This window comes from Lathamus discolor, chromosome 1 (genome assembly GCF_037157495.1).
Source record: "Lathamus discolor isolate bLatDis1 chromosome 1, bLatDis1.hap1, whole genome shotgun sequence".
Taxonomy (NCBI): Eukaryota; Metazoa; Chordata; class Aves; order Psittaciformes; family Psittacidae; genus Lathamus; species Lathamus discolor.
Window position 1 is genome coordinate 27,510,797 of NC_088884.1, and position 25,504 is coordinate 27,536,300.

General features: G+C 46.9%; 1 protein-coding gene across 1 annotated transcript; it reads left to right on the forward strand.

Annotated features, from left to right (window-relative positions):
- Positions 1-109: 109 nt before the first annotated feature.
- Positions 110-18,640, forward strand: LOC136007536 (histone H2B 5-like). The gene is made up of 2 exons (XM_065665390.1): positions 110-249; positions 13,627-18,640. Exon 2 carries the CDS (start codon positions 13,656-13,658, stop codon positions 14,034-14,036), a length of 381 nt encoding a protein of 126 aa, XP_065521462.1. The 5' UTR covers positions 110-249; positions 13,627-13,655; the 3' UTR covers positions 14,037-18,640.
- Positions 18,641-25,504: the final 6,864 nt, after the last annotated feature.

Genomic DNA, 25,504 nt, shown 5'->3' on the forward strand with positions numbered 1-25,504 from the left:
CCCCCCGGGACCCCGGGAGCCCGCAGAGGCGGGGCGGGCGGGGCGGCACGCGGGCTGCGAGGCCCGGCCCAGCGCGGCCCGCAGCGGCGCGGAGCGGGGCGGCCCTCGGCCGCGGAGGCGGGCCCCACGGTCCGCCCTGCGCGGAGCGGAGCGGAGCGGCGTCCGCAGGCTGTGCGCGGAGCCGCAGCGAGCAGCCCCCAGCCCCGCCGCCGCGCCCGGCGCCTGCGGAGGAGCCCAGACGCGTAGCAGGCAAGATTCTCCGTACTGCGCTGGCTGGCTGTGGTGCGGGCTGCGGTGCCGCTGCGCGCCGGCACGGTCTGCAGCGGGGTTTGCGCTGTCCAAGTATGCTCTTTGCGGTGCAGCTTGTACCGTAGCGCTGCGCACGGGTAGCGGTGCCTGAGCCCGGCACGGCCAGGGCTTCGTTGTGCTTCGGGCTTGGCAGATACACACACACCGCGTCAGCCTTGCCTGTGCTTTGCTGTCGTTGTGGCAAGCGTAGCGCCGGAGCTAACCGCGCCCCGGTTAACGGGGGGCTGAGGGCGAAGCACATGCCCGGGCCTGGGCAAGGCGGCGGGGGCCGGGGGCTGCAGTTCCGCCGGGGGCGCCGCTGGCCCGGTCGGTGGTGCTGATGGGCTAGGCTGGCTGGCTACAGCCTCACACACGCTGCGGAACCCAGGCCCAATGGGAAGGTGCTGTTCCTGCATACAGACACCTCTATGTCAACACTGTGTATTGTTAATAATTTACTAAGCATATAGGGCTGTACAACATTGCTTGTGCACTGTTTGGTGTGTTTCGCACTGCTTGCTGTTAACCCGGATCTCTTTTTCATAGGTTAAGACATACAGGGTGCATATGCCATGAGATATCCTCTTATTTCTCATTGCTCTCATGTCCCATCCTCAGGGTTTAGTGATGCAGGGACTGCTCCACGGAGTGGCTGCCGTGCAGCGTAAGCAGTGTTACACAATTCTGTAACAGGTTTGTCTACCTCAGCGCCTGTCTCTAGCGCAATGGAGGGGAGCCGTGATGTGCTGCGCGGCATCCCCCAGCACCCCTCGGGACAGTGGCTCTGGCTCTGCTGCCAGACTTGTCCATTTGCAGGGTGATGACCAGTGGCACGTTTTGAACTCACCAACGTCCCATCATATCATGCCCTTTGTATGCCGGCTTTGTAACGCTTCAGTTTTTTGAGATCAAGAATTTATGAATCAAAAGATGGGGGAGTGGAACTATGTGGAGGCTGAGTCAGATCGTGAAAAAGGAAAGCTAAGCGAGAGTGTGCAATTGCATATCGCATTTACAAACATGGTTTCATTCATCTCCATATGTTGCTCCTGTTACTACTAATAAAGCTGTGATTTCTCAGATTGGTGCTGCCCCAGGAACACGGTTTGATCTTCCTGGGGTTTTTCTCTATAGCCTCCATAGTGTTTGTGTTATAGTGTGTTATTTTCCTGATTATGTTTTTATGATGTTGAACACATGTTAACAACAGAATTTGATCCTATGAATGTATGTCCCACACCCTCCTCTCATATTCCTGTTATTCAGTGTGCAAAGGAGTGACAGATTACTTGCCAGTAGCAATTTTTTCTTTATATTGGCAAGATTTCCCAATTATAAAAACAAAAAAAGCTTTTCTTTGAGTGCACGCCCCTGTTTGCTTCCCCTTGCTTTCCTCATCCTGCTAATGATACCCAGCTCCACCATGGTGATTTTGGAGCTGCAGGAAATCCAGCTTTGTCTACTGAAAGTTTCCTACAGAAGCCTCTGTAGGCAAAAGAAGCCAGAGAGCAAGGCCTTCTTCAGGCATAATGGGGTTTTCTTCCCTGGCAGGGAGGTAGAACTGTGAAGTGTACAGTAATTAATTTAATCCAACACTGGGGGAGAAGGAGGAAGAATTATTGTATTGAGAAAAGTAAGTGGGGTTTTTCTTCAGTTTCAGGTGCAATATCTAAGTGGCAATTTCAATGACCTTCATGATTTCTATTTTAGACAGAAGACAGCAACCTAGTACCAGGGTATCATTTGTCTTCTCCTGGCCTCATCCCTTTTTCTCCTTGGGTTTAGCCTGTCACTTCCCAAGGCTTGTCTCTGTCCCTTGTTGGGGCAGCAGCACCTCTCACCCGTGACTCTCAGAAGTGCTGTTCTGGCAGGTGATTTTTTTCCTCCAACTGCTTATATCTCATCTTCTCTGCTGTTCAAGGTCTTTCTTCTTTATGACCCCTCTGAGTGTCTCTTGTCTCTGTCTTATTTATGCTTTGGTATTTCTTTCTTGCCAAGCATTCTGCTGCTTACCTTTCCTCTTCTCCCCGCTTTTTGTCTGCTCATGCCTTTTCTCTCATTTTTGTCCCTATGTCTTCTTCTGTCTTCCTCTACCCCCTTCTTTTTCTGTTTTGATACCCTGTCTTGCTGTCTGTTTTCTGACATCTCAGTTCAGTCCCCTGCCTTACTCTACCTTCCTCTTCGTATTTTTTCTCCACACTGTTCCTTTGGTCACTGTCGTCCTCCATCCTTACCTTTACATATACGTGTGTGTATGCATTTGTCTCTACTCCAGATCTTCCATTCTCCAGCTGACTCAAAGAAATGACACATGCTGGTAGTCAGGTCCTGTTGTGTCCCTTTCTCAGTACCTGAAATACGCTGCTCCTGCCCATCATCAAACACATGTATTGGGTAGACTAAAGAATTAGCTTTGTGGGAAATGTTCCTGAATTCAGAACTGGACTTGTGAGAGCAGCTCAGTCAGGCTGCACTGTGATCAGAGCAGTTATTGTGCTCCCACTGACAGTGCCGGAGGAGGGCTGTAACTCCTGAACTCCAGGACCTAAGGGCATTTTTTTCACATTCCTAAATTTCTGGGGTTTGGTTATGAAAAGTCTGTAACTTTAGGTAGGGGACACTGCAATCTATTTGAATTATCCCTTGAACTGATCCAAAGTAAGACCCTACAAAATGCTTTGTTTCCAATTATTTTGTTTTGTATGTTTGTTAAGCCATTCTTGTGCAGCTATTGGGAGAGAAATAGTTTTCTCATCAGAGCTAAGCTCTGCCTCTGAAAAGGGCTCTGTGTGGGGTGAGACTGGGACCTTGGCTCATCAGCTTCCCTTTTTTCTGGAGCCAGAGGGAGAGGAGAATGCTGTGACTGTAGGATCATGTGCATTGGGTGGGAGATGGAAGAATAGATGCATAACCCAAAAATGCTACGTTAACCTCAGGGCGTAAGAGGTGGAGTTGTTTAATAGTATTTCCCCTTCACTGTGACTACAAACAGCATCACTGGGGATCAAGGGCAAACATTAGATTTTGTTATTTAAATAAGAATATTATCTTTTTTTAAAAAAATCTGATTTAATAATTAAACTTTCCTCTTGTCTTTCAAAAGCGTACTACTAACTGGCGGGAATGAAAACAGCTTCATCCCACGGATTCCACCTGCGCTTTCTGGCAGCTTACCTGACTCATAAAGAGAGTGGGGGGTTTTATATGCCACCTACATCGACTCAACATTTTCCTTTCTGGGGAGAGTTAATCACCACCCTTGTCATACTATTTCACTGGCCCTGTTGAAGATGCGATCTGTCAGTGGGGGACTGTTTGCCTTTCAAACCAGCCTTAAAGCTTCTTATAGAAAAGGAATGGTGTTCTGGGTTTTTTTCTGAATTAGGTGAAAATGCACAGGCAGTCCACTGCTATAAAGTTTTCTGTGTTATTTAACCCAGGATTAAGGAAAAGAGAGTTTCTGTTTGCAGAGGCCTCATGTCTGACGTGACATGTGCCACTCTGGCCACATCTGGATGTGCCACAACTGGAGAGTTGAGGTGCATCAGCTGAAGGTAGAGGACCATCCCCTAGATAATCATTGCAGGTGATGTGCACCGAGGAAGAAACTGAGGGGTTGTAGCCACAGTAACCAAGGATTTAGAGGGCAAAGTTTTGATGGCAGAGGCAATGTTTGTATTGGAGCAACAGAGGAAAATGTACATGCTTTGGGGCACATAAAACCTCTCCTTATAACCTGTTCATATAACCTATGTGATCCTGTCTCTTGTGAGGAGAGAGACTGTCATAGACTGATACTTGTCAAACAGAAAATACTGCATGAAAGAAGAGAGGAAGATAGGAATGAGAACAAAACACGAAAGTGGCAATACAGTGAATTACCCCGGAAAGTGAGAGGGAGCTTGAGCAGAAAAGCATGTGACATTTTTGCAGAAGAAATTATTGACATGAGGTGCAGGGAGGGCAGCTGAGACTGCTCTGGAGCTTGGCACTTAAAGAGAAATCATAGAGTGAGGAAGGGCCAGGGAAAGCATCTGATTCAAGAGTCTCTTCATTTCTCTGTCACAAGGGCAGGCAGAGTCAAGGAATGGGAAGGAAAGGGAAAAACCAAAAACTGAAGTGAACTGCTGGCAAATGTGGATGAAGGAAGGGTAGGGAAGCTGCTGCCATGTTGATGGAATGGGAGAAACCCTCTTTGGATCCTCTGTGGGACATAGAAAATGACCAAGTAAGAAGTGCGGTGCTATAAGACAGGAGGTAGGGAGCATCCCATCAGGAATGAGCTGCTGACTGTACCCAATATAGATAGAGGTTATTTCTATTCTAGATGTGTATAAGCCTTAAAATGCATTGCAGATTCAGTAGCTCTGCCCTGAAGATAAAGATGCTGCAGCTGTCTTGCTCTTCTGTGACACCTTCCTCTTTCTCCCACACCAGAATTAATCCGTACTCTCTCCTCTCCTGCACTATGGGTCCTCAGCCCAGCACTGATCATCCTTCTTATCGATGCACCTGCCCGATAACTGGGGCATGACTCGAGATAAGGGCTCAGGAGTCACTTGCAAAGAAAGATGTGCCTCTTCAAACAGAGGCACTAATGAGCTCTGTGGAGGGTGCATGCTGTGAAAGGCACCAGCAGGGAAAAGAGCAAAGGGTGAGCACTGCGTCTGAGAAAGAAGCAGGTCAGGAGACTGCAGCAGTGGGAAAAACAAAGGTGTGGAAAGAAGCCTCAGGAGGAAAGTGAATGTAGGAGGATGGAGCTGCAGATGGTTAAAAATAACAGTGTGGTACAGATAATGTGGCACTCTGCTGGCGTTTTAAACCTGCTGCCTCTGAAGACCCCTCTGTGTTTTGAAAAGTGAGCCTTACATTTACAGGTGTTCTAATTGCTACTGACCAGCCAGAGCTGCTGGCATTTTGGGGCTGTCACTTTGTCCAGCAACCCCCATTTTCTTCACTGCTGGTCTAGTGGCTGCGACTGAGACTTCAGCAGAGAGTTCTTTGCACCCCTGCCTGACGTAAATATTGACGTAGCCCTAATTATGTTTTGATTTCCCTGGAAGAGAGATGGCCTTTTTTGGCTTCTGACAGTATAGTGACTAGCACACTATGTCCATGTGATGATGATGATGCTATTGCAAATTAGAGCTAAATTAAAACAGCATTCACAGGCAGTTTGTACGATGTGGAATTTGGACATGGTTTCACTTGGCCCAAAAGCCATTTTTTCAGTGTTTCTGGAGAACTGCAAGCTTTTCAACCCCATAGTTGTTCAAAGTAATGTGTTAGTCTCTGTACAAATACCATATGTTGGGCAAGACCTAGCAGCAGCAAACCTGCTGGGGCTTTGAACCTCCTGGCACTTGTAATGGGTGTGAGAGAAAGAAGGAAGGAAGAATAAAGAAAATAATAAAGGAAAGAGAAGTGCAAAGTCAAGGACCTCTGCATTTTGATAACAGATCTTCAGTATCACAACAACATAGAAGAGAAAGACATTATCTGGTAATGTAGAGCTATTTATCTATGAACATTTCAGAATGGTTTATTAGCAGTTCTTGTGCCGGAGTTTATTTTTACTTTCAATAACTCTTGTGTCCTTAGTGCTCACCCCTGTCTATTCTAGAAAGCAGCCAGCTCCCTTCTTCAGAGGAGCTTTGCCGTGCTGTCCTAGCCATGCTTTTCTCCTCTCCTTCCATCTAGCAGGGTCTCCATTTCCCTGCTTCACACAGAAGATGACCTCTAACTCTCAGAGGACTCTCTTCCTGTGGTAATGTGATCTAGTGGCTGCAGCAGAGAAAGGTGTCAGCAGTCCTGGATCGTATTCCCCATCCGGTTATTGGATGATGTGAGCTCAGGGGAAGGACATTTATCTTTGTTTCCCCGCAGGCTCCAGTAATAGTCACACATCTCCATTTTACAGTAAAATTGCTACTACAATGCAAAATTAATAATTAATACACACATTACAGTATTTTCAGTATCCTGTAGCAATAAAATCTGACTCTGCCACTCGCTGCCCTTAGCTTGCGGTGTGGCATGCAGTCATTTTGGATGTACCCCTGTGGTACTCAACAGCTCCTACATTCACACTGCATGTGCTCAGGCAGCCATGCTTTACATCCATGCTAAAGCAGCCTTCGCGTATTCTGGACTTCTTCATTAGCTGCAAGCTTTCCACTAATATTTTTTAATCCTTTTCAGGGCTTGCTGTAATGTGAGTAAAGTAAATGGCAAGTGATGATTGAAGTTAGAGACTCTCATTTAGAAGGGATGTCAGTCATGATTGATAGCTGCACACATCAGACCCTCGCCTGGCTCTTTCTCCTCATATAGAGGGAGAGTTAGTGACACTGCCCAGGTCTGTTGAGTATACGTGCGTTAAACCCGTATACGTTGCATGAAGGTTGTTAGAATATGTTGCTGGGCTTATTTCACCCATGACATTGAGGACTGTAGTATTACTTACGTTGTAACATACCCAGCACATTAAAAGCCTTAATGACCTTGGTCTAATCTTCAGTCTAATTTGGAAACATAGCTTTCCACTTGCATGGTTTTATATCCTTGGGCATTATTCCCAGGCAATGCTGTATGGACAGAGTTAACATTTTGGGGTACAATCCCTGCTTTGATTCTTTATGCTACACAAATTATCTGTAGCACTGGAAAAAGCCATAGAAACCTTCTGAAACCTGGGGATGGGGCATGTGGGAGGAAGAGGTGCCACACGTGTCTGCATTGGTTCCCACATAATTCCTGCCTTAACTCACAAGCAGCCCTCATCTCCTGGGACTGCTGCTTCTCCCTCTCCCACTCACTTTCCCCTTATGGCCCGCAGGTGTTGGGCTGTATCTTCGCTCATATTTTTGGCCATGGCTGAATTAGCACATTTTTTATGGGTGCCTTTTTCAGCACCAATGAGAATACTCTAGAGTTCTGATAATTCCGCATTACTCCATAAAGTCCATAAAAATAGTTTGCTTAAATGCTGTAGCAGTTCTTTAGGCTTATTAATCATTAGTTTAGAGACCATGGCTCCACTGTAGGAGTTATGTAGATACAGCTGACTCAGTGAGCTTCTGCTTTTCCAGGTGAATTGAAATGATGATGTCAAAGATCAAGTGATGTTCAATCTTTATATGGCACAGAGCAATTTATTTTGAATCTGCACGTTTTATTTTGAACAGCATAGGGCATCGTGGAATAAGTAAAGCACCTTTCTGATGCGTAGCAGGTATTACAGACCCCAGTCACCCATGCTTTGTGTTCTTGCTCCCAGTTCCAATAGTCTGCACTTTGCGGGTCACAAATAGTACAGCTTGTGCTGCTGAGTAGCTGAGCTACTGTGATGTCTTGCTTCTCCTGCGCAACAGGATTGCTCCAGGTCAGTTGAAGATCATCTGCCTGGGGGTGGTTAGCAGGCTCTGACTTCTCCCTGCCTTCATAGCAACATTGCTGAGTTAGTCTAAGGACAGGAGCTAGACCCTGCACCAGGACACAGTTGCTGCTGACAGGGTGACCTCAGTGGGTCCAGTTAAGGCGAAATGGGATATGGAAGGGGCAAAAGCCTGTTAACCTGAGGAAAGGATTCATGATAGAAGCAGCAAATCCTGACAACTGAAACCTGGAGAGGAAGCTTGTGCTGAGGTTGTGTTGAGGATTTGACCTATTGATAAAACCCCAGGAAGGGAGTGAGCCTGGCTGTGTTCTCTGTTGGGCTGTGTTAGCACTGGGGGTTCTCCGAGGATGGCTGCAGTAATACAGGTTTCTCTTAAACCCTGGTACTCTGTGGGAAAGCTGACTGGAGTGTAGCTGTAGCAGATGCTGGTGCTGAGTGTACTCTCGTAAACATTTAACAGGTATTGATCTATAGCAAACTTCATTTCTCCTTGTTACATGTTTTAGGTCCTGCTGGCCAAGTGTGTAGATCACAGATACTCCAAAGCAGGTAGATAATGAGTGCTCTCATAAAGAGCAGATAAAAGTCATACTAAAGCATTTTTAAGTACTCATTTATTCACAGTAATAAAACCTTGATAAAATGTGGAGGAGCCTGATTTTTATAAAGTACCAAGCCTCCTGGATTCCAGTGGAAATCAATGTTGGCTGTTGGTGATAACCATCTCTAAGCATCGTATTTGTGGTTTCAGGCCCAGGCTAAATCCCCACTGCCTTCAGGCACTCCTTTAATCAGAATAAGGACAGCAGTATTTAGCCTCCTGGTAGTTACTCTTCTTACAGCACTGTCTGTGCTCTGCTTGACTCACAGGTTAGGTTTTCTTTTCTTTAAAAATTGCATCTATTTTCTCTGCAGAGAGCTCTGATGTAGGGTCCTGCTCCTTACTTTGTACATAAACATCTCTGACTGATACCCCCGCAACCCTGAGATGTGCTTGCAGCCTGGGTAGTAGTACAAGAAATTATAGCTGCTGCTGGTGATGAAAAATGTGTTTTCTAAAATCATAAATGGAAATGCTAGGAATAAAAGTAAAATTAAAGAAAATATTACTGTAGGGAGTATCCTGTACTGAGCTCACAGGCAATGTGCTAGCACAAGCAATGATAAGGATCAGTCAAAAAGCTACGTACCAGTGTATCTCAGTGCTCTGTTCTGCTTGTGTTTAATTTTGAACACAGTGTATCTGTATCAGGGAGTAAGTTTGTATGTTAAGGAGGAGGGGGCATCTTCAGTTTTAACATATTTTTATGGTTCAAGATGCGAGCATTGATCTTTTCACTAGAAGGATTGTGTGTGTGTATCCAAGGTTAAAAGTCAGCCATTTAAATGATAACTTCACAGGAGCAATCATATAAAACACAGCAGAGTGTGTGGGATTGGGGATGGGGCCTTATTATGGATACTGGATTACCTGGGAGGAGACCAGAGATACCAAAACTGATCTCTGTGCCCATCCACCACTGGAAGAAATCAGGCATTTCAGACTAGTTTACCTTATTCTAGGAAATTCTCTTCCTCATTACTTCAAAGCAAATACTACCTCATCATCACATGCTAGACAACATGCCAAGAGAAGAACTCTTTCCAGTCCAAAATGTGACTGTCACTTTTTGCACATGAGGCAGCATCACTGATGTCTCACAGTGACTCATCCCGTTTCTGATCTGCTTTACTTCCTAACACAGAGCTTGCTATCAAGTAACCATAAAAAACCCCACAGCTTGTTATCTCACCTATTGCTAATTAATATCACCTGTTGGATGAGCTTTATTATTCTTGTATAAGAACTTCCAGGTTGATGTCTGTACATCATAAAAGGGAGGGGATTTGCAGTTTGCAGAAATAACGCTGTTCCAACAAGAGTCATTTGCTGACATCTGGTAATTTGTAACTGTATTTACCAGATCTGCTGTCTGTGCTCTTACGAGCGTTTCAGAGCACATGAAGCCATTAAAAAGCCTTTTTGTTTCAGTGGAAACATTCCCTAATATGTTACCATTCTTTGTGTTTCATAGAGAGTGAACTGAAAAGCAGCAGCAAATTTTCCCTTTACGTTTCTTCATGTGTACAATTAAAACCAGGTTAATTTTATACAGCAAGAGAAACTAAGGAAAGGGACAATAAGTAGATAGAACTAACAGGACATGGCTATTTAAGGAGCAGAATAAACACAAATTGCCTGTTGGCTCTCATTTGCTCTAGCAAGGATTGAAACAGATTATCTGAAGATTAGCAAATATCAGATTATCAGATGCCTGAAGATAAGAGCTTGAGGTTTTCCTACAAATGTTTTATTATTCACATTAACCTCTTACGAACAAAGTGCTGATTCTAGAAACCAACTTTTGTGTTTGATTAGGAAGTTACAGCATGGGAGCAACCCAGTGGACATAGGGATTTACAGTGGGGGCCACAGAGCTCATCACAGCAAGGACAGCTTTTAATAGGAAAAAGAAGGAAAAAAATCAGGGTGCTATTTCCACCACCGATTAAGGGGAGATCCAAAAGGCTGGCTGCACTCGTGGTCATCCCTGCTGGCATCAACTTGGCACTGGCCCTGCAGACTCAGCAGCAAGGCTAAAAATGAACAAAAATGGTGTGGGAGCTTCCTGGCCTGTCTCTCTCTCCATCAATATATCAGGCCTGGGGAAAACAGAGACAGCATCAGGCTGCTCATGGGATTTCTCAGCAGGGCTCCTCTCCCAGCTCAGATCTGAGAGACTGCGGTGATTTGTATCTTTGAATATGTTTTCAGTTCATTTTCCTTTTAATGATGCTGAAGAAAGGGGTGTCAACACAAAGGAAGATGTATCTGTCACTCTGCGCTGCTCTGGTTTCTAGTGGCAGGCAGGCTGCTGCTTGGAGCTGGCTAGGAAGAAATGCTGTGGTTTGTTTTGTTGTTGGTTTTCTGAGGAAGGAAAATGTGCCAGCACTGATAACGGGTTGACTCACAGCATACAAACCATAAAGGGAAAAATGTGCTCAAAGATTTTCCTCAAAATATCCAAAACCTTCCAAATATTACTGTGATGCTTCCAAGTGCCTCCTCTTGCATGGCCATACCCTGTGTCCCAGGGACCTCACTGGCTTTCACCTGGAGATCATAGAATCATAGAATCACAGAATGGTTTGGGTTGCAAAGGACCTTAAGATCATCCAGTTCCAAACCTCCTGCTATGGGCAGGGACACCTTCCACTAGACCAGGTTGCTCAAAGCCCCATCCAACCTGGCCTTGAAGAGGAGGAGATGAGCACCATCTTCCCTCCTTAGGGGTCCCTGTGGGAGTCTCTGGTTGCAGTGTCATGTAGTAAATGTCCATCAGAGGAATGCAGCTCTTAAAGCATGTTTAGGTGCGAAGTGCCCAGCTTCAGTCACCAAGGGTCACTGAGTGGCTGAAGGTGGAGGTACCTCTGGACAACATCTAGTCTAGCCCATACTCATAGCAGGGTTGGGTTGCTGAGAGCCACATCCAGGTGGGTTTTGAGTATCTCCGAGGATGGAGACCCTGCAACCTCTCTGAGCATCCTGTGCCATTGCTGGGTCACCCTCACAGTAGAGAAGTCAGTCGTGATGGCAACACTTCAAACACAAATCTAGTAATTATTAACCTCTCCATATCTTCACACCAGGGCAGCAGCTGCCTATGGATTGTGCTGCGCTGTTGACAGAAGGGTTGGTGATACTGTGGACCATTATTAACATTATTTATTTAGTGCCTGGCAAATGCAGTCAGGCTCTTTGTGCTAGGCACTGCCCAAACAACCTGGAAGGAAGACAGCCTGTTCCCAAAGAAGGTGTTATTTACCTGTTTAACGGTAGGCTGCAAAGAAATGGATGGAGGGAAGCAAGGGCACTGAAGCTTTTGTGCTAATCTCTGAACTTTAGCATCATCGCTTCCCTCATCCTGGCTGTGCATGGGAAAAGAGTGAGATCCTGGCTGCCCTGCCTGGCATTAGCCAGTCAAATGGATGGAGATGTCCTGTAGTGGGACATTTTCTGGAGACGTATGAAATCACTCTGGGGCCTGTTAGGCACTGTATCCATTCTTCAAAAGCTGCAGTACAAATGTACTTAATACACTTTTTAGAAGGACAGACTTTTCAAAAACCCCAAGAAACAGTAAAGTTTTGGTGTTTTTCAGTCAGGAAATTAACTGAAGTGAAAAAGAAACAAGTGCTCAGTTACTTCTTCTCTTGGAAAAATGTCTTTCCATTGAAAAGACATAGTTTTGAGTCTGCATACAAGAGGGATAGAGAATTTCTTTCCCCAGTGTTTCTTCCCAAGTAGAGGAAGAAAGGGAGAAAAATCGTGGTTTCACCAGAGAAAGAAAATGTGGTGTTTCAGGTGCCAGAGTTTTGAAGGGCGTCCAGGACTTTGCGGCAGTCCAGCACTTGCCTTTCCAAACGCCTCCAATGAGAAGAACTCCTGGGAAAATTAAGACGGGATGAGGTGGCTGTGTCACGGTTTGATTGGCAGATGCAGGCAACAGTGGAGAAACAAGGCCAAGAGAGAGGCCGGCATCTCATTCCTTACCAAGGAGGAGAGGCAGGGCTGAGCATGCAGCTATTGCTTTGGCACAGGCACTGTTTAGGTCCCTCTCTGATGCTCTGTGTGTACAGACCATATGTTATATCCCAGCTTTCTCCCCCCAGTTTACTTCTGTTTTCCCACGTGCTATCAGCCCTGAAGCTGTTTTTTCTCCTCTAGCCTGTCTTGGCCACCAGACTAATTCCTAGGTCATCTTCAAAGGAGGTGCAGAGCAGTAAAAGCCTAAGCCCTGAGGTGCTGCTGGAAGCTGATCCTCCAGCAAAGCCTGGAGAAACCTTGCCTTTCAAAGGAGCATTCAAGGTGTCCTCTGAAACACAAAACCATTTACCAGGTTCTGACACAGTTATTCCTTTGACCCACATAGTAAAGCACATGTAAATCTGGGGAGTGGGAGGGGGGGCACCCAGCATTGTGACAGGTTTACATACTGTCCTGTTACTGCACTTCTGGGTGACAGCAGTCGGCTGTACATCAGGGCTCTGCAGGTTGTGGCCTAATGAAATAAAATTCAGAGAGAGGATGAAGCATCTTTGAAGTAAACTAGTCAGCAGAGGCCCAGTCCTTCAAAAGCAGAAAGCATGGAAGAGCAGGAAACAATTCCAGTCCATGTAGCTTTTCTCCATCAACAAATAGCCCAGAAGCGCTTTGATTTTTGACTCCTATCCACATTCCTGTTCCTCTGCCAGGTGAATCCTGCCATCTCTGAGCTTTTCTGCTCTGTGGTATTTTTGGTAACTAATGTGAACACTGAGAGAGATTCCTGGAGCTCAGTTAGCTAACTTAAAACTGTATGATTTTTATATACACTAGAATACATGGTATAAAACAACAGCCACAGGAATGCAAGCACCCTCAAAATAAGCTTTTACCTACATGCAAAGAAAAAAAAGGTCTATTGGAGATTGTAATAACCATATAAAATAACCGGTCTTATATAAAGGTGATATCTTACAACATTCTCCAGCCCATTCCAGCAAGACTTAGTTTAACCCATGCTGCAGCTAGTGTTTTGTTTGGAACTGCAGTGATGTTCTCAGAAATATGTTCACCCTCCAGCCCATACTTACCAAGTAGATGCCAACTAGGCCTGGGTTCAGCGGTGTTTACAAGGCCAGTGTTATGGGGATTTAAACTGAAAACAACAGAAAACCATGCACAAACCAGAGCAGCTGTCATTGGCAGTTCAGAAATGGTTGCACAGGGTCATGGGGTGCTTATCTCAATTCAGAGCCATCTCTTGTCTCTGACTCAGACTCTCTCATCTCTCAGTAAAGCTATATTGTAGAAGAATAAAAAACGATTTTATTTTCTTGGTGTTCTTTCCAAGCAGCTCCAAGACCCAGAGAAAGAGCTGTCAGGATGCCAGAGCCAGCAAAGTCCACCTCTGCCCCCAAAAAGGGCTCCAAGAAAGCCGTGACAAAGACCCAGAAGAAGGGTGATAAGAAGCGGCATAAGAGCAGGAAAGAGAGCTACTCTATCTATGTCTACAAGGTGCTGAAGCAGGTCCACCCCGACACTGGCATCTCCTCCAAGGCGATGGGCATCATGAACTCCTTCGTTAATGACATTTTTGAGCGCATCGCTGGAGAAGCGTCCCGCCTGGCCCATTACAACAAGCGCTCCACCATCACCTCCCGGGAGATCCAGACGGCAGTGCGCCTGCTGCTCCCAGGAGAGCTGGCCAAGCACGCTGTCTCAGAGGGCACCAAGGCTGTCACCAAGTACACGAGCTCCAAGTAGCCGGATGTCACCTCCCCAATGGGACCATCAACCACCGGACCCTCCGCGCAAGCACAGGCAGGCAGCCACAGTCCAGATAAACATCGCGGCTATTATCCACAGCAATTTACAGCCTTGGGGTGCGCATGAGAAGCTGCCCGGTGGAAGAGGAGACAGTGATCTGGATGGTGGCTGATTTTCACAGTCTGTTTGGGACACGCAGCAGGTTCGGTGAGGCTGATGGAGGAGGCCCCTGCTTTCACATCTCATCCAAAGGACTGGCCAACTGTAGTATACCCAAACTCTCCTCTGTGCTTGGCAACATGCATGCTTGGCACTGGCTGGGGAGGCAGGCAGTGGCAACACAGAGATGCCATCTCTTTAAGTCTTCCTGTTTGGCTGCTTTCTCACAGTCATCCCAGATGGGCACTGAAGAGTCAGCGCTGGTACCCATCCTCTCCCTCTTAGCCCAGATCCATCCCTGTGTACAGTGGCACAGCCCACCCCATGCCAGCAGAAGTGTCATTGACAACTACCAGGCACAGGCTATAGAATAAAATCCATATTGATTCAACAGCTATCTGTGCTTGACAGCCTATTTAAAGAGCAAGCCTGGCGGGCAGATGCTGGGATGAAACCAAGCACTATTCCTCCTCATTGCTGCCAGTGGATGAGCCATTAAGCAGGCTGAGGGTGCCAGTGCTGGAGCTGCCCACTGCCTCCTCCCTTGTGCCAACGTGGACAGACGGACAAGGGGGGATGTTGGGGCTGGGACACTTCCTTCCCTGGCTGCTGCTTTAGGACTTGCTTTGTGTGCAAGACATTGCTAAATCTGCTGCTTTTCAGAGATTTTTCCTGCTCAACACTGCCTCTGTGCTCCCTGCCACCGTACACGTGAGTGAGATGGGGTGGTGCTTAGAGTACCATCTCTTGTGAGCACTGGGGTGATGCAGGACAAGCAGCACAGAGGCGTGGGGAGGGGACTGAGGACTTGGGAAGGGGTCTGGAATGGGAACAGAGGTGGTTAATGCAGGCTGGGGGAGAGGCAGGCTCCCCGCACTGTGGCAGTTCACCTGGCACTGTCTTCCCTGCTTTGTTCATTGGTTAGAACAACCAGTGAAGCAAAACTGGAGCTGAGTGGATATACAGGGACGCTTCCTTGTATCCCAGTGACGTTTTAAAGACTAAATAAGTTTAAACTGCTTCAGATAGTCCCCATGTCTTCTCAAAGTCCACAGTAAGGTGAGCAATAATAAAAGCCATAGAGGTTAGTGGAGGAATGTCTTGGTTGCAGGTTGTCTTGCCCAGACTGTTGGATAGCAGGAGAGCATGTGTGGAACTGGTGTGGAGTTGAAGCTTCCTACTCAAAACACAAAATTAGCCATCATTTAAAAAAAAAAAAAAAAGAAAACCCAACTCTCTGGTAGGCAGTAGCACGCAGACAGAAAATATTCAGGTCTAAAATAACAACTGCTTTCTGCAGCTTGTTCTGTAAATAAAAAGGGCAGCAAAAACCCAGGAACTAAGTGCAGGTTCTCCCCAAACTCCAAGACCTTGCTTTTAATTGAAAGGCAAGTTCATACCCTGAAATACCAACCCTGCAGTACATCTCTCACTCTCCCCTACGTTTATCCTGTTTCTTTACAACTAGAGAGTGATGGGGACACTTGACAAGTTTATTATCACTTTTGGAGCTGTAGGACTCTGCAGGTCCTGAAGATTCAGTTATTTCTGGTTTTTATAGCAGTGTTGCAGTCATTTTCCTGGTGGTCTGAGGAAAGGACCACACTGACCTGCTCAACCAAGAGCACCTCAGAAACCCCAGAGCAGCGCAGGGTCTCATGGTCTCTGTGCAAGACTGAAGGTCAAGTTGCTTTTGGGCTGCTCCCATCTCCCTGCTTTGGGTTTGAACATCCCATACCCAAAAAGGGGCTTTCCTGCCCTACTTGGGTCAGTGACAGCACACAGCCGTGTTTCATCCCAGCAGGAATCCCTGGTGATACCTTCCAGAAGGAGCAAAACCTGCTTTCCAGGTGTCAGCTCCCACAGTGCAGTTAGCTCAGTGGTACGCACTGGTGCTGGTAACCTGGACCACGTGGCCGGGACACTTTGGATGTGACAGCTTAGCACTTCTTTTGTTTTCCATTCAAAGAGTTGGAATTGGATGCCAGAGATGAAAATGTACCTGCAGTGGGCCTAGAGCCACCGGCTTTGGCCTCTCTCCCACCAGAAACTGGGAAGCAGATAGTGCAGAAGGGGAATATCAGGAGTGAAGGGCTGGCTGGCAGTGCTGGAGCTGTGAGTACCACTCGCTGGAGTTGTGAGTGGAATAAATCTGCTCCAGTCCAAGCAGTGTGTGCGAGCCGGGACACACATCATCCGGGGTTAACTGTCACCGCCTCTAAATCCTCATTCTTTTAAGCAGTCCTTCTGCTAGAAGTCAGGAAAGAAAACACAGCATTGACCCTCCAGGGTCTCCTGGACAGCTCAGGGAGCTGAGGACAAGGCTGGGCACTTGAACAAGAGCTGCTGTGCATGCACATATGTATGTACAGCGTACATATGTGTACATACAATATGTTGTCCCCATACACATACAGTACCAGTCTCATTTTCCTGTGCCACTGTTGCCACTCTCCATTTTTGGAGGTTGTTTCAGAGAGAGAAGCAGTTACTTAAGGCTAGAAAAATACTTGACAGCTTAAAGAGGATCTTTTATATTGTCTAAAGTCAAGTGACAGAGACTGGTTATGTCCATCCAGTTATAGTTCAGGCTGTCATTTCACACATCATTTGCTTTTCACTCTTCCTTTGTATCATTTCTTTACTTGATGTTTTACTTTACTCCTGATAATGTGGAGCACAGGATTGAGGAACTGATCCAGGTTAAAATTAACCTCTTTTTTTGTTTGTTTGGGGTTTTTTGGGGGGTTTTTTGGTTGGGGTTTTTTTTTTGGTGGTTTTGGTGGGGTTTTGTTGTTGTTTTTTGTTGTTGTTTTTGTTTGCGTTGTTTGTTTTTTTCGGTATCCTTTCAGGTTTTGTTTGAATACAGTCCTGGTGGCTCTGATCCGTCACTGTTTTACAGACACTTGTGCCAGCTAAGGGAAGGGCTGATCCAGGAAAGGCAAGGCTGGCATAAGCTAGGGCTGCCGCAGAAAGCAGTTGGGAATTAATGGCCTTAGTGAAGAAAGGAAATCTGTTTCTCCTGTGGTGGTCCAGTTCATAGCAACGATATGGCTTTTAGATGCATCACTAGGAGTGTTACCTTTGCAGTGTCCCACAAGCAGTTTCTCTGATGTTGGAATCAGACGTATCCCATTTCCACAGGCCCCAGAGGACTCCAGTGTTACACCACGGGAAGGGAGCAGCTTGGGAAGGGCATTCTGCTCCCATGCAGCCACCCAACTGCAGCAGTTGGAGGTTCCTTGTTCAGCACACAGCAGCATGTGAGGCAGCCTGCCCTTCCCATAGCTGCCTGCTGCTGCATGGGAGCATGCTCACACGACTGCAAGAGGAATCACTTTGTGATGAGCTTGGACTGAGCCTTAGCAGTGGAGGCAATAGAAGATGGTCTAAAAGTTCAAGTGTAGATTGGCCACTCAGTAATCTGAATTGTGACATATTCCACCATTCCCTGGTAAGGGGATTGCCTGCAAAAGAGGAGTTCTGCATTCTGGGCTCTGTGCTTTTAAAAAATATGTATTTCCAGCTCTGAAATTGATAAAATGTTTTAATGATTAAGATAATATCCCAAGCCCCACTGTCCCTGCCTGATTCCTATTGCAATACTGGGCCGTTCCTGTGTTTGGAAAGGGAAGCTGGAAAAGTAACACAGCCTCAATATTAACCTCATATTAACCCAGTGGACATCACTGCACTGAGTTATTTGTTTCCATGTGCAGTTCAAGAGGTAAAATAAGCTACTATAGATCTACTCCTGATTTTCCACCTAGAAAGGTCTGAAAGTCCACCCTGCCTTCACAGCTGAGCTCAACCTAGAGGAGAACTGAGCAGCCACATGCACGGAGGTTTGCTCCTACTCAGGACGGAAAGGTCTTTGGTCAAGCATGGGGAAAATGAGTAAAAACAAGTGTGGAGGATGAGTGCCTGTGCTGGGCACTGCTGCGTGTCCTGGGAAGGGATGCTTGAGCTGCGACTGCTGAAGAGCCCTGCCCAAAGGAGCTGTGTGCCCATCTGCCCTGGTGACAGGCAGCCATGCGGATGTAGCCCCAAGACCTGGCCACCTCTGGAGTTAAGCTTGGCATGGCCTCTGCATAGCCGTGAGCGTTTGTCCCATCATAGCGTTTCCTGACAGTTTACATCCAGAACAATTGTTTACAGGGAAAGGAGGAATGTGAACTAAATGGTAAAATTCACTTGCTGACAGAATGTCGAGAGCTCCCTGGGACAGCACCTGGGGAGCGATCTCATGCTTACTCCATGCATGGTATCTTTCAGGCTTATGTACAGAGTTTTCCTGACAGTAAGTGTTACATCAGGTATGATCTATGTTATATTACTGCTGGTTCATGACCTGTCTTACTGCTGAGTACCTGTTTTCTGTTAAATGTATAAATAAAATGTAAATGCCAATCTGTTGAAAATCAGGCAAGACCTAGCTCTCAGGATGTCTTTGCTTCTGTATCACTGTGGTCCCCCCAAGCCCTACCTTTCTCCATCATCCAGAGCCGGGGTGACAGCAGCCACCCTTCCAGCATAGATGGAGCCCAGCTGGTCCTGGCAGAGGGTCAGTACAAAACCAGAGCAGCCCCACACTGGGATGTCACAGGCCACTGCTGTGACTCCTCGTGGGTGTCACTCGCCCCAAACGTGGGCGCAGCATGAGCGTGTGTACGTGTTTTCAAGCCCTTCCAGCGAGCTTGACCTGTGCAGAGCTGAGCCTGCAACATGTCCTTGCCACACTCCTGCTTGGGTGTGCTCTGCCCAGCACCCATCGCTCAACCCTCAAGGGACAACAGTTCTGACTCGCACAGACTGAGGACTGTGACATTCTGTGGCTGAAAAAGTGGTTTGTGCACATTCAGAGTTTCTGTTTATTTCTGTTCATCTGAATTAATGGTTGCTGCCACTAGAAACATCTTTCCTTGCACTATGAGAAGTTTGTAGGCAACAGTGTAAGATGTAGCATCTGAAAAGCCTAGGAAGAAAAAAGTCTTCCTTTTAAAGAATTATTGGTAAATATGCGCAAGTAAAACACATACCTGCTGGACATCAGCGCCATAATTCACTCGCTGGAGTGGAAAATGCATGTGCCATGCTAGATGTGTGCTGGAGAAACAAGCTAATATATGGCAAGTAGCAGAAATCAGAGCTAAAAAGATTCAGAGTCTTTCTAAAGACAGACTCAGAAACTTAATATTGGGAAAAAGGAGTATTTGGAGAAAAAAAGTCCCTTACAACTAACTGATCTGAAGTATTTCTTTCCAAATAAACATACTACGCTACTTCTAATGCTGATTCCCATTTTGATAACCCTTTGCAGAGCAGCAGAATGCACTTTCATAACAGAGCTGACACCTGGGTCTCTGGAAGACCCAAACCAGGTTACAAAAGGTAGATCATAACCCATGGGTGGTGGGAGATAACTGTTGGGGCTTTTTAGTTATTCATTTATTACTTAGTCATTATTGACTGGTTATTCAAAGACCATTAGTTGGACTCAGGTGCCACATGGACTCACATTTTGGCAAAACCAGATAGAAAAACTCAGGAGCATCAAAAGAAACTATGCAAGAACAAGGTTTGAAACAAGTAAGGTGGAGCAGAGAGCTTTGCATCTTATTTTCCTATGGGGCTCCTGCGCTTGCACGGGTGGTTATGTATGTGGACTGTGTTAGCCTGGATTAAGTGGAAGATGTAAAGAATGTTTTGTTTCTAAAATAGTCAGAGTTAATAAACACAGATGGTGTGAGAAAGAGAGAGGAATGGAGCTTCTGCTTTCTCATATAAAGGAAAGCTGTTCTCAAAAACATTTATTTTCTCCCTTGAAGCAGCTGATTTAAAAAGAATTATACACAATTTCCTGCCTTTTAATGTCCATAATGCTAATTCCCCCCCACAAAAACATCTCTTACAGAATTCATTCAGAAAAAAATTCTTACAGATTTACGTGTCTTCTAAAGACAGAACAAGATTGTAATAGTAATAGAGATAGGAAGGTTGGTAAGAACGGGGAAGGAATGGTAATGGCTGGGTGTGAGGCACTAGAAGGGACCAAATGCAGGAGTCCGTGAGTAAATGCTGTAAGGATGGCAGGAGCTGATGGGACCTTGATGAGGTGCCCGCTAAGATGCCAGCACACACAACAGAGCATGCAGTTGTGTGGGACACAGTCAGGAAACAAAGGGCAGGGAATAAATCCTAGTAACTCGCAGAGGTGCAGCAGGATGGACAGTGTAGTTGCTGCCAGCAGCTAGAAGGTATAAAAGGCCCATCCAGAGCCAGCACACAGTCACCAGCCTAAGAGGAGCACCTAAGAAATTTGATTAGGATATAATGGGACCATCCCTCATCTGAAAGTCATTGCGGAGATGGACGCACGCATCCTGTGTCTGCATGCTGGTCAAATGGCTTGGATAAACCCCTTGCATGAGTAGGTGGGTACAAGAACATGAGATTGACTGAGTCAAATCAGTACTGCTTTAAAATAAATTCTCCTGCCTGTAAGGTGATAACGTCACCCTCCTACGGGGACTTGTGTTAGGTATGATACATCGTGGCTGCTCATCAATTCATGTACATCCAGCGTCAGGGCAGGAGGTGTCTCATGTCCTGTGCACCTCTCCTGCCTGGTTGCCCGGTGAACCTCCTCCTGTGCAGGTGTGGACAACATCCTCTATAGGAAATACATTCATATTTGCCAACAATGGAAACAGTGTCCCCCACAAATTTTTGAATAAACCAGAAGATGCTCCTGACCTAACCTGCCCCATGGGCTAGCACATACCTGTGTGAGTACCAGGCTGCCTCTGAAAACCATAGCTCCAGATGGCAGAGCCGTGAGTGCTGTCAATACAAGCACTCAGTGTCCTCTCTTCACCTGAGACAGTCTGGGAAGACCAACAGAAAGAGGGAACATAAGTGCACCACATCCAATTTCACTGAAATGAAGAAAATGATGATGCTATTGCCACTCACTGTTTCCTTTTTTAGGCTTTCAGTTTATTTGGAGTGCTGCAGCATCCGAGGGCTCCCAGGAAGCCTGGTCTTGCAGGCACTAATGGAAACAGGCTATTGAACTGCTCCGTCCCAGTAAAACCTGCCCTTGCAGGAAGCTTTCTGGGGCATGGCTCAGTTCTATCAAAATTGGAAGCTTGCAATGGCCGGGGCTGCCTGAGCACATTGAGAGGTAGATGGTTGCTGTTGTTGAGAGGTTGCTTTTTAAGCAGGAACATTTATCCCACAGCTACTTCCTTCTTTCATCAAGGTAATGAAAAGTCACATCTGAGCGCTGACTTTAGAGGTGCAACATCCCCACCTCCCTTCTACAAGCACCCTGCAATGCCACGTCCACACTAAGTCTACACCGCTCCAATGCTGACTTGCACTCTGGCTCAGGTCTAGAGCAAACCAACTGCAGCTCAGCAGAAAACAGAGGGAGAGCGAAAGAAGAAACTTCATATTCACTCCAAGCCCCTTTTGCAGTTTGTGGTATAGCAAAAGGACCCAGACACGTCTCCCTGCTGCTGATCTCGGATAACAAAAGCTGTCTCCGTGGGGTCTACCAGCAGCCTCTGGCCACTTAGTAAGAAAGAGCCAGAGCTCTTTTTAGCCCAGATGATTCAGCACAAAGAAGCCTTTACAGCTCAGCAACAGGCATCTTGCACCTCTTCTCATCACGCCTCTTCTCAAGTTTTAAATACAAGGGGACCAAATTTCTTACAAACTCCTGATTCTCTCAGTTCTCTCAGCATATGCCTGCAGTGCTGTTTCTGGCATTTAAGTACCTTTAAATGGAAAAGATAGAGCTCTCAGGAATCACAGGGCACCGCCTGCACCATCTCTGTTTCAGAGCCAGCATTGTCCCTGGCATTAGCTAACCCCCACTTGTGGTATTTTGTGTTTGTAGGGCAGCATGCTGAACAACACTGAGCAGCAGCAGCAGAAAGGTTGATGCCAGCAGCCACATGCCACTGAGGATGAGGTCCTCCATCTCATAGGGTGTCACAGCAACTGAGAGCTCAGCCATGTTTTAAAGGGATTAGAAGTGTATAGGTGGCAAGAAGAATTTTAGTAATAAAAGACTAAACAGATGCAAGTTTGCAAGCAATGGTAGCCTTCTGCTTTATAGGCAAGTTACACTGGGTACAAAGGAACAGCAGGAAGAGGTCTTATCCCACTCTGCTAGCTGCTGTGCTTTTTGCAGCATAGAATCACAGAATCACAGAATAGTTAGGTTTGGAAAGGACCTCAAGATCATCTAGTTCCAAACCCCCAGCCATGAGCAGGGACACCTCACACTAAACCATCCCACACAAGGCTCTGTCCAACCTGGCCTTGAACACTGCCAGGGGCGGAGCATTCACAGGTTCCCTGGGCATTCCCATTCCTCACCACCCTTACAGTAAAGAATTTCCTCCTTATATCCTATCTAAACTTCCCCTGTTTAAGTTTGAACCCGTTACCCCTTGTCCTGTCACTACAGTCCCTGATGAAGAGTCCCTCCCCAGCATTCCTATAGGCCCCCTTCAGATACTGGAAGGCTGCTATGAGGTCCCCACGCAGCCTTCTCTTCTCCAGGCTGAACAGCCCCAGCTTCCTCAGCCTGTCTTCATACAGGAGGTGCTCCAGTCCCGTGAGCATCCTCGTCCTCAGAAACAGCCCATAGCTGCTGGCTCTGGTAAGCAGCCTCCACAAGATAGGTGCAGAATAGAAATTCATGCCCTAAGTGCCCAATTCAGGTGAATTAATATTGAGTTCAGAGTTCAGAAAGGAATACTAAGCTTTTGGGAGTTTTCCCTCCCGATATTTATTTGTAATTTACCATTTGGTTCACATTTTTCATGTTTTCCTCAGGGCTTGGCCTGGCTCTGGATAACTGACACTCAGCTACACACCTGCCAAGGCCTGAGTGGGCAACAGCTCTGGAAGTGACCTGAAAACATGTGAAGTCAACCCAAATACCTGCAGCCTGGCTTTTGGGCACAAAGATGCCAAAACATCTGTGCCTACACAAGGCTGAGCAACTTTGTGCTGACACTTAATGATGTTCTTCCAATCTCTCTCCATCGAACTGTCTTACGAAAAGCAAGAGCATGGAGCCACTCCTTGTTTACTTAACGCTATGGGATCATAGAATCCTAAAATAGTAAGGGTTGGAAGGGACCTTAAGATCATCTGGTTCCCTTGGTACTATTTCAGCACTGATAATGGTGTCCTCTCCATATCTTAGTTAGGCAACGTTCCTGCAGTTTTCAGAGGATGACCCAGATGAGGTAAAAGCAATATCAAGATTCCCATCCCCAAGAGTCAGCCAGGTATAACGTTTGCCTGGGTACTATAGAAGATTTATGGGAAGATGTGATTGAGCTGACATCTCTGATCGTTAGTGGGATTTCACAGCACAGCACACATCAGGTTATGCAGGGCTGCTGTCCTCCTGTACTGGCATCTCCCTGGCTTTGTCACAACTGAGATTTAAGGTGTGGATGTGCATAGTCTAAACCATACGATGTGTTATATCCTGAGTGTCTTGCTAGAGGCCCAGTCGCTGTGCTCAGTAAGCTCCAGGATGAGATCCTACTTAGATTCTCAGTTCATAATTAAGTGAGATTTCACTAAGAATTGAACTTATTTTTAGCAAGGTGGAAAAGGTCCTTTTTCATCTTCTGAGACTCATTTCCCTCCTTCGAGTCTGCCACCTAAGACACCTCCACCACGGTGCTGAGTCACACAACCCTTGGTAGCACCTTGTCCTTACAGAAATAGGTGTGATATCATCTGGGGTTCGAACCCTGAGCTGAAGCAGTGCCTGTGCTGTACTGACGTGAGTCACTGACATGGCCACAGGGAGAGAGGCCTTGGGCACAGCACATACACCCACCTGCAATCCAGTCCAAAGCCCTGACCCTGAGGGACAACACGGCTCCTTCCAGCAGCTCCTGTATGAGCTGGCTTAAACCTGCTGTTGACAGTTATTTTCACTCTTATAATAAAGATAAGCCGTGGATGTAGCAGAGCAGTATTTGGTATAAATCAGTCCACTGAAACCCAACTCGTATCCGGGCTGAAATAATCCTGAAATAAGCTATCCATCCCCGTTATTTCATTTTTATTTCAGCAGTGCTAAAACAACTCAAACGGGAGCAGGTCCCGACAGCAAAGCAAACTGCTCCTGTGCCAGGGAGCTGCTCACAGGCAGGGGGACAGGCTGGCAGGGCACGGCGAGGAGGAGCCATGCCAGGCTCCAGGGCAGCAGAAGGCGAGTGCCTGCCCCTGGCTCCACCAGCCTGCCCCTGACTGACAACGCGCTCAGTGCGGCAGCTCCAGAGGTGCCCCGCTGGTGAGGTACAGCACACGTGGGCACCGGGCTCCTGGTGCGAGCTGTGACACCTCTGTGTGCGGCTGTTTCTGGGGACATTGGATAGGGGACACTTGTGCCTGATGCTTTGGACTGCTCAGCATAGAAAATGGCTGTATTCTGGGCAAAACGAGCCCTATAGGGTGTTGTCCATGACCTCAGCTCCCGTATTTCAAGGTCTGCAAGAGCAGTAGGCTGCAGGCAGGGCCCAGCAGGCAGGGAGGGTGCTTACACTAAAGCCAAGGGAAGTGTGGTGCTAAACCTGGCCATCTCCAGCTTAGACTTTGCAGATCACAGAATCACAGAACAGCTAGGGTTGGAAAGCACCTTAAGATCATCCAGTTCCAACCCCCCTGCTATGGGCAGGGACACCTCACACTAAACCATCCCACCCAAGGCTCTGTCCAACCTGGCCCTGAACACTGCCAGGGATGGAGCATTCACAGCTTCCTTGGGCAACCCATCCCAGTGCCTCACCACCCTTACAGTAAAGAACTTCTTCCTCATATCCAATCTAAACTTCCCCTGTGTAAGTTTGAACCCGTTACCCCTTGTCCTGTCGCAACAGTCCCTAATGAAGATCCTCCTCTCTGATTCAGCACTGACAATCCCAGCATGTTAAGGCAGTTTTCACACAAGATATCCTGGTGACTGCCTCCGTTCTGTTTTCTGCAGGTCTCTCATTGCTCCCAGACACGTGCACAGCACCCATTGTTGCAGCCTGTTCAGTCAACATGCTACCATGGTGCCAATATCTGCTTATATCCTACCTCCTTCCCCACAGCTTTCAAGCTTCCCCAGCCAAGCCTTGTCAGCTCTCTGCCAGGCTCAAAAGCCTTTCTGCAAAGTTTCCTTAAGCCTCCCCCTCTTTCTTCTGCTCCTCACTACAGGTGGCTTTAGCCAGCTCTTCCCTAAGACCCAAGGAGGAACCATTTCCCCCTCTCTGAGC

Coding starts and splice junctions, on each gene's coding strand:
- LOC136007536 (XM_065665390.1), top strand. CDS start 13,656: ATGCCAGAGCCAGCAAAGTCCACCTCTGCCCCCAAAAAGGGCTCCAAG.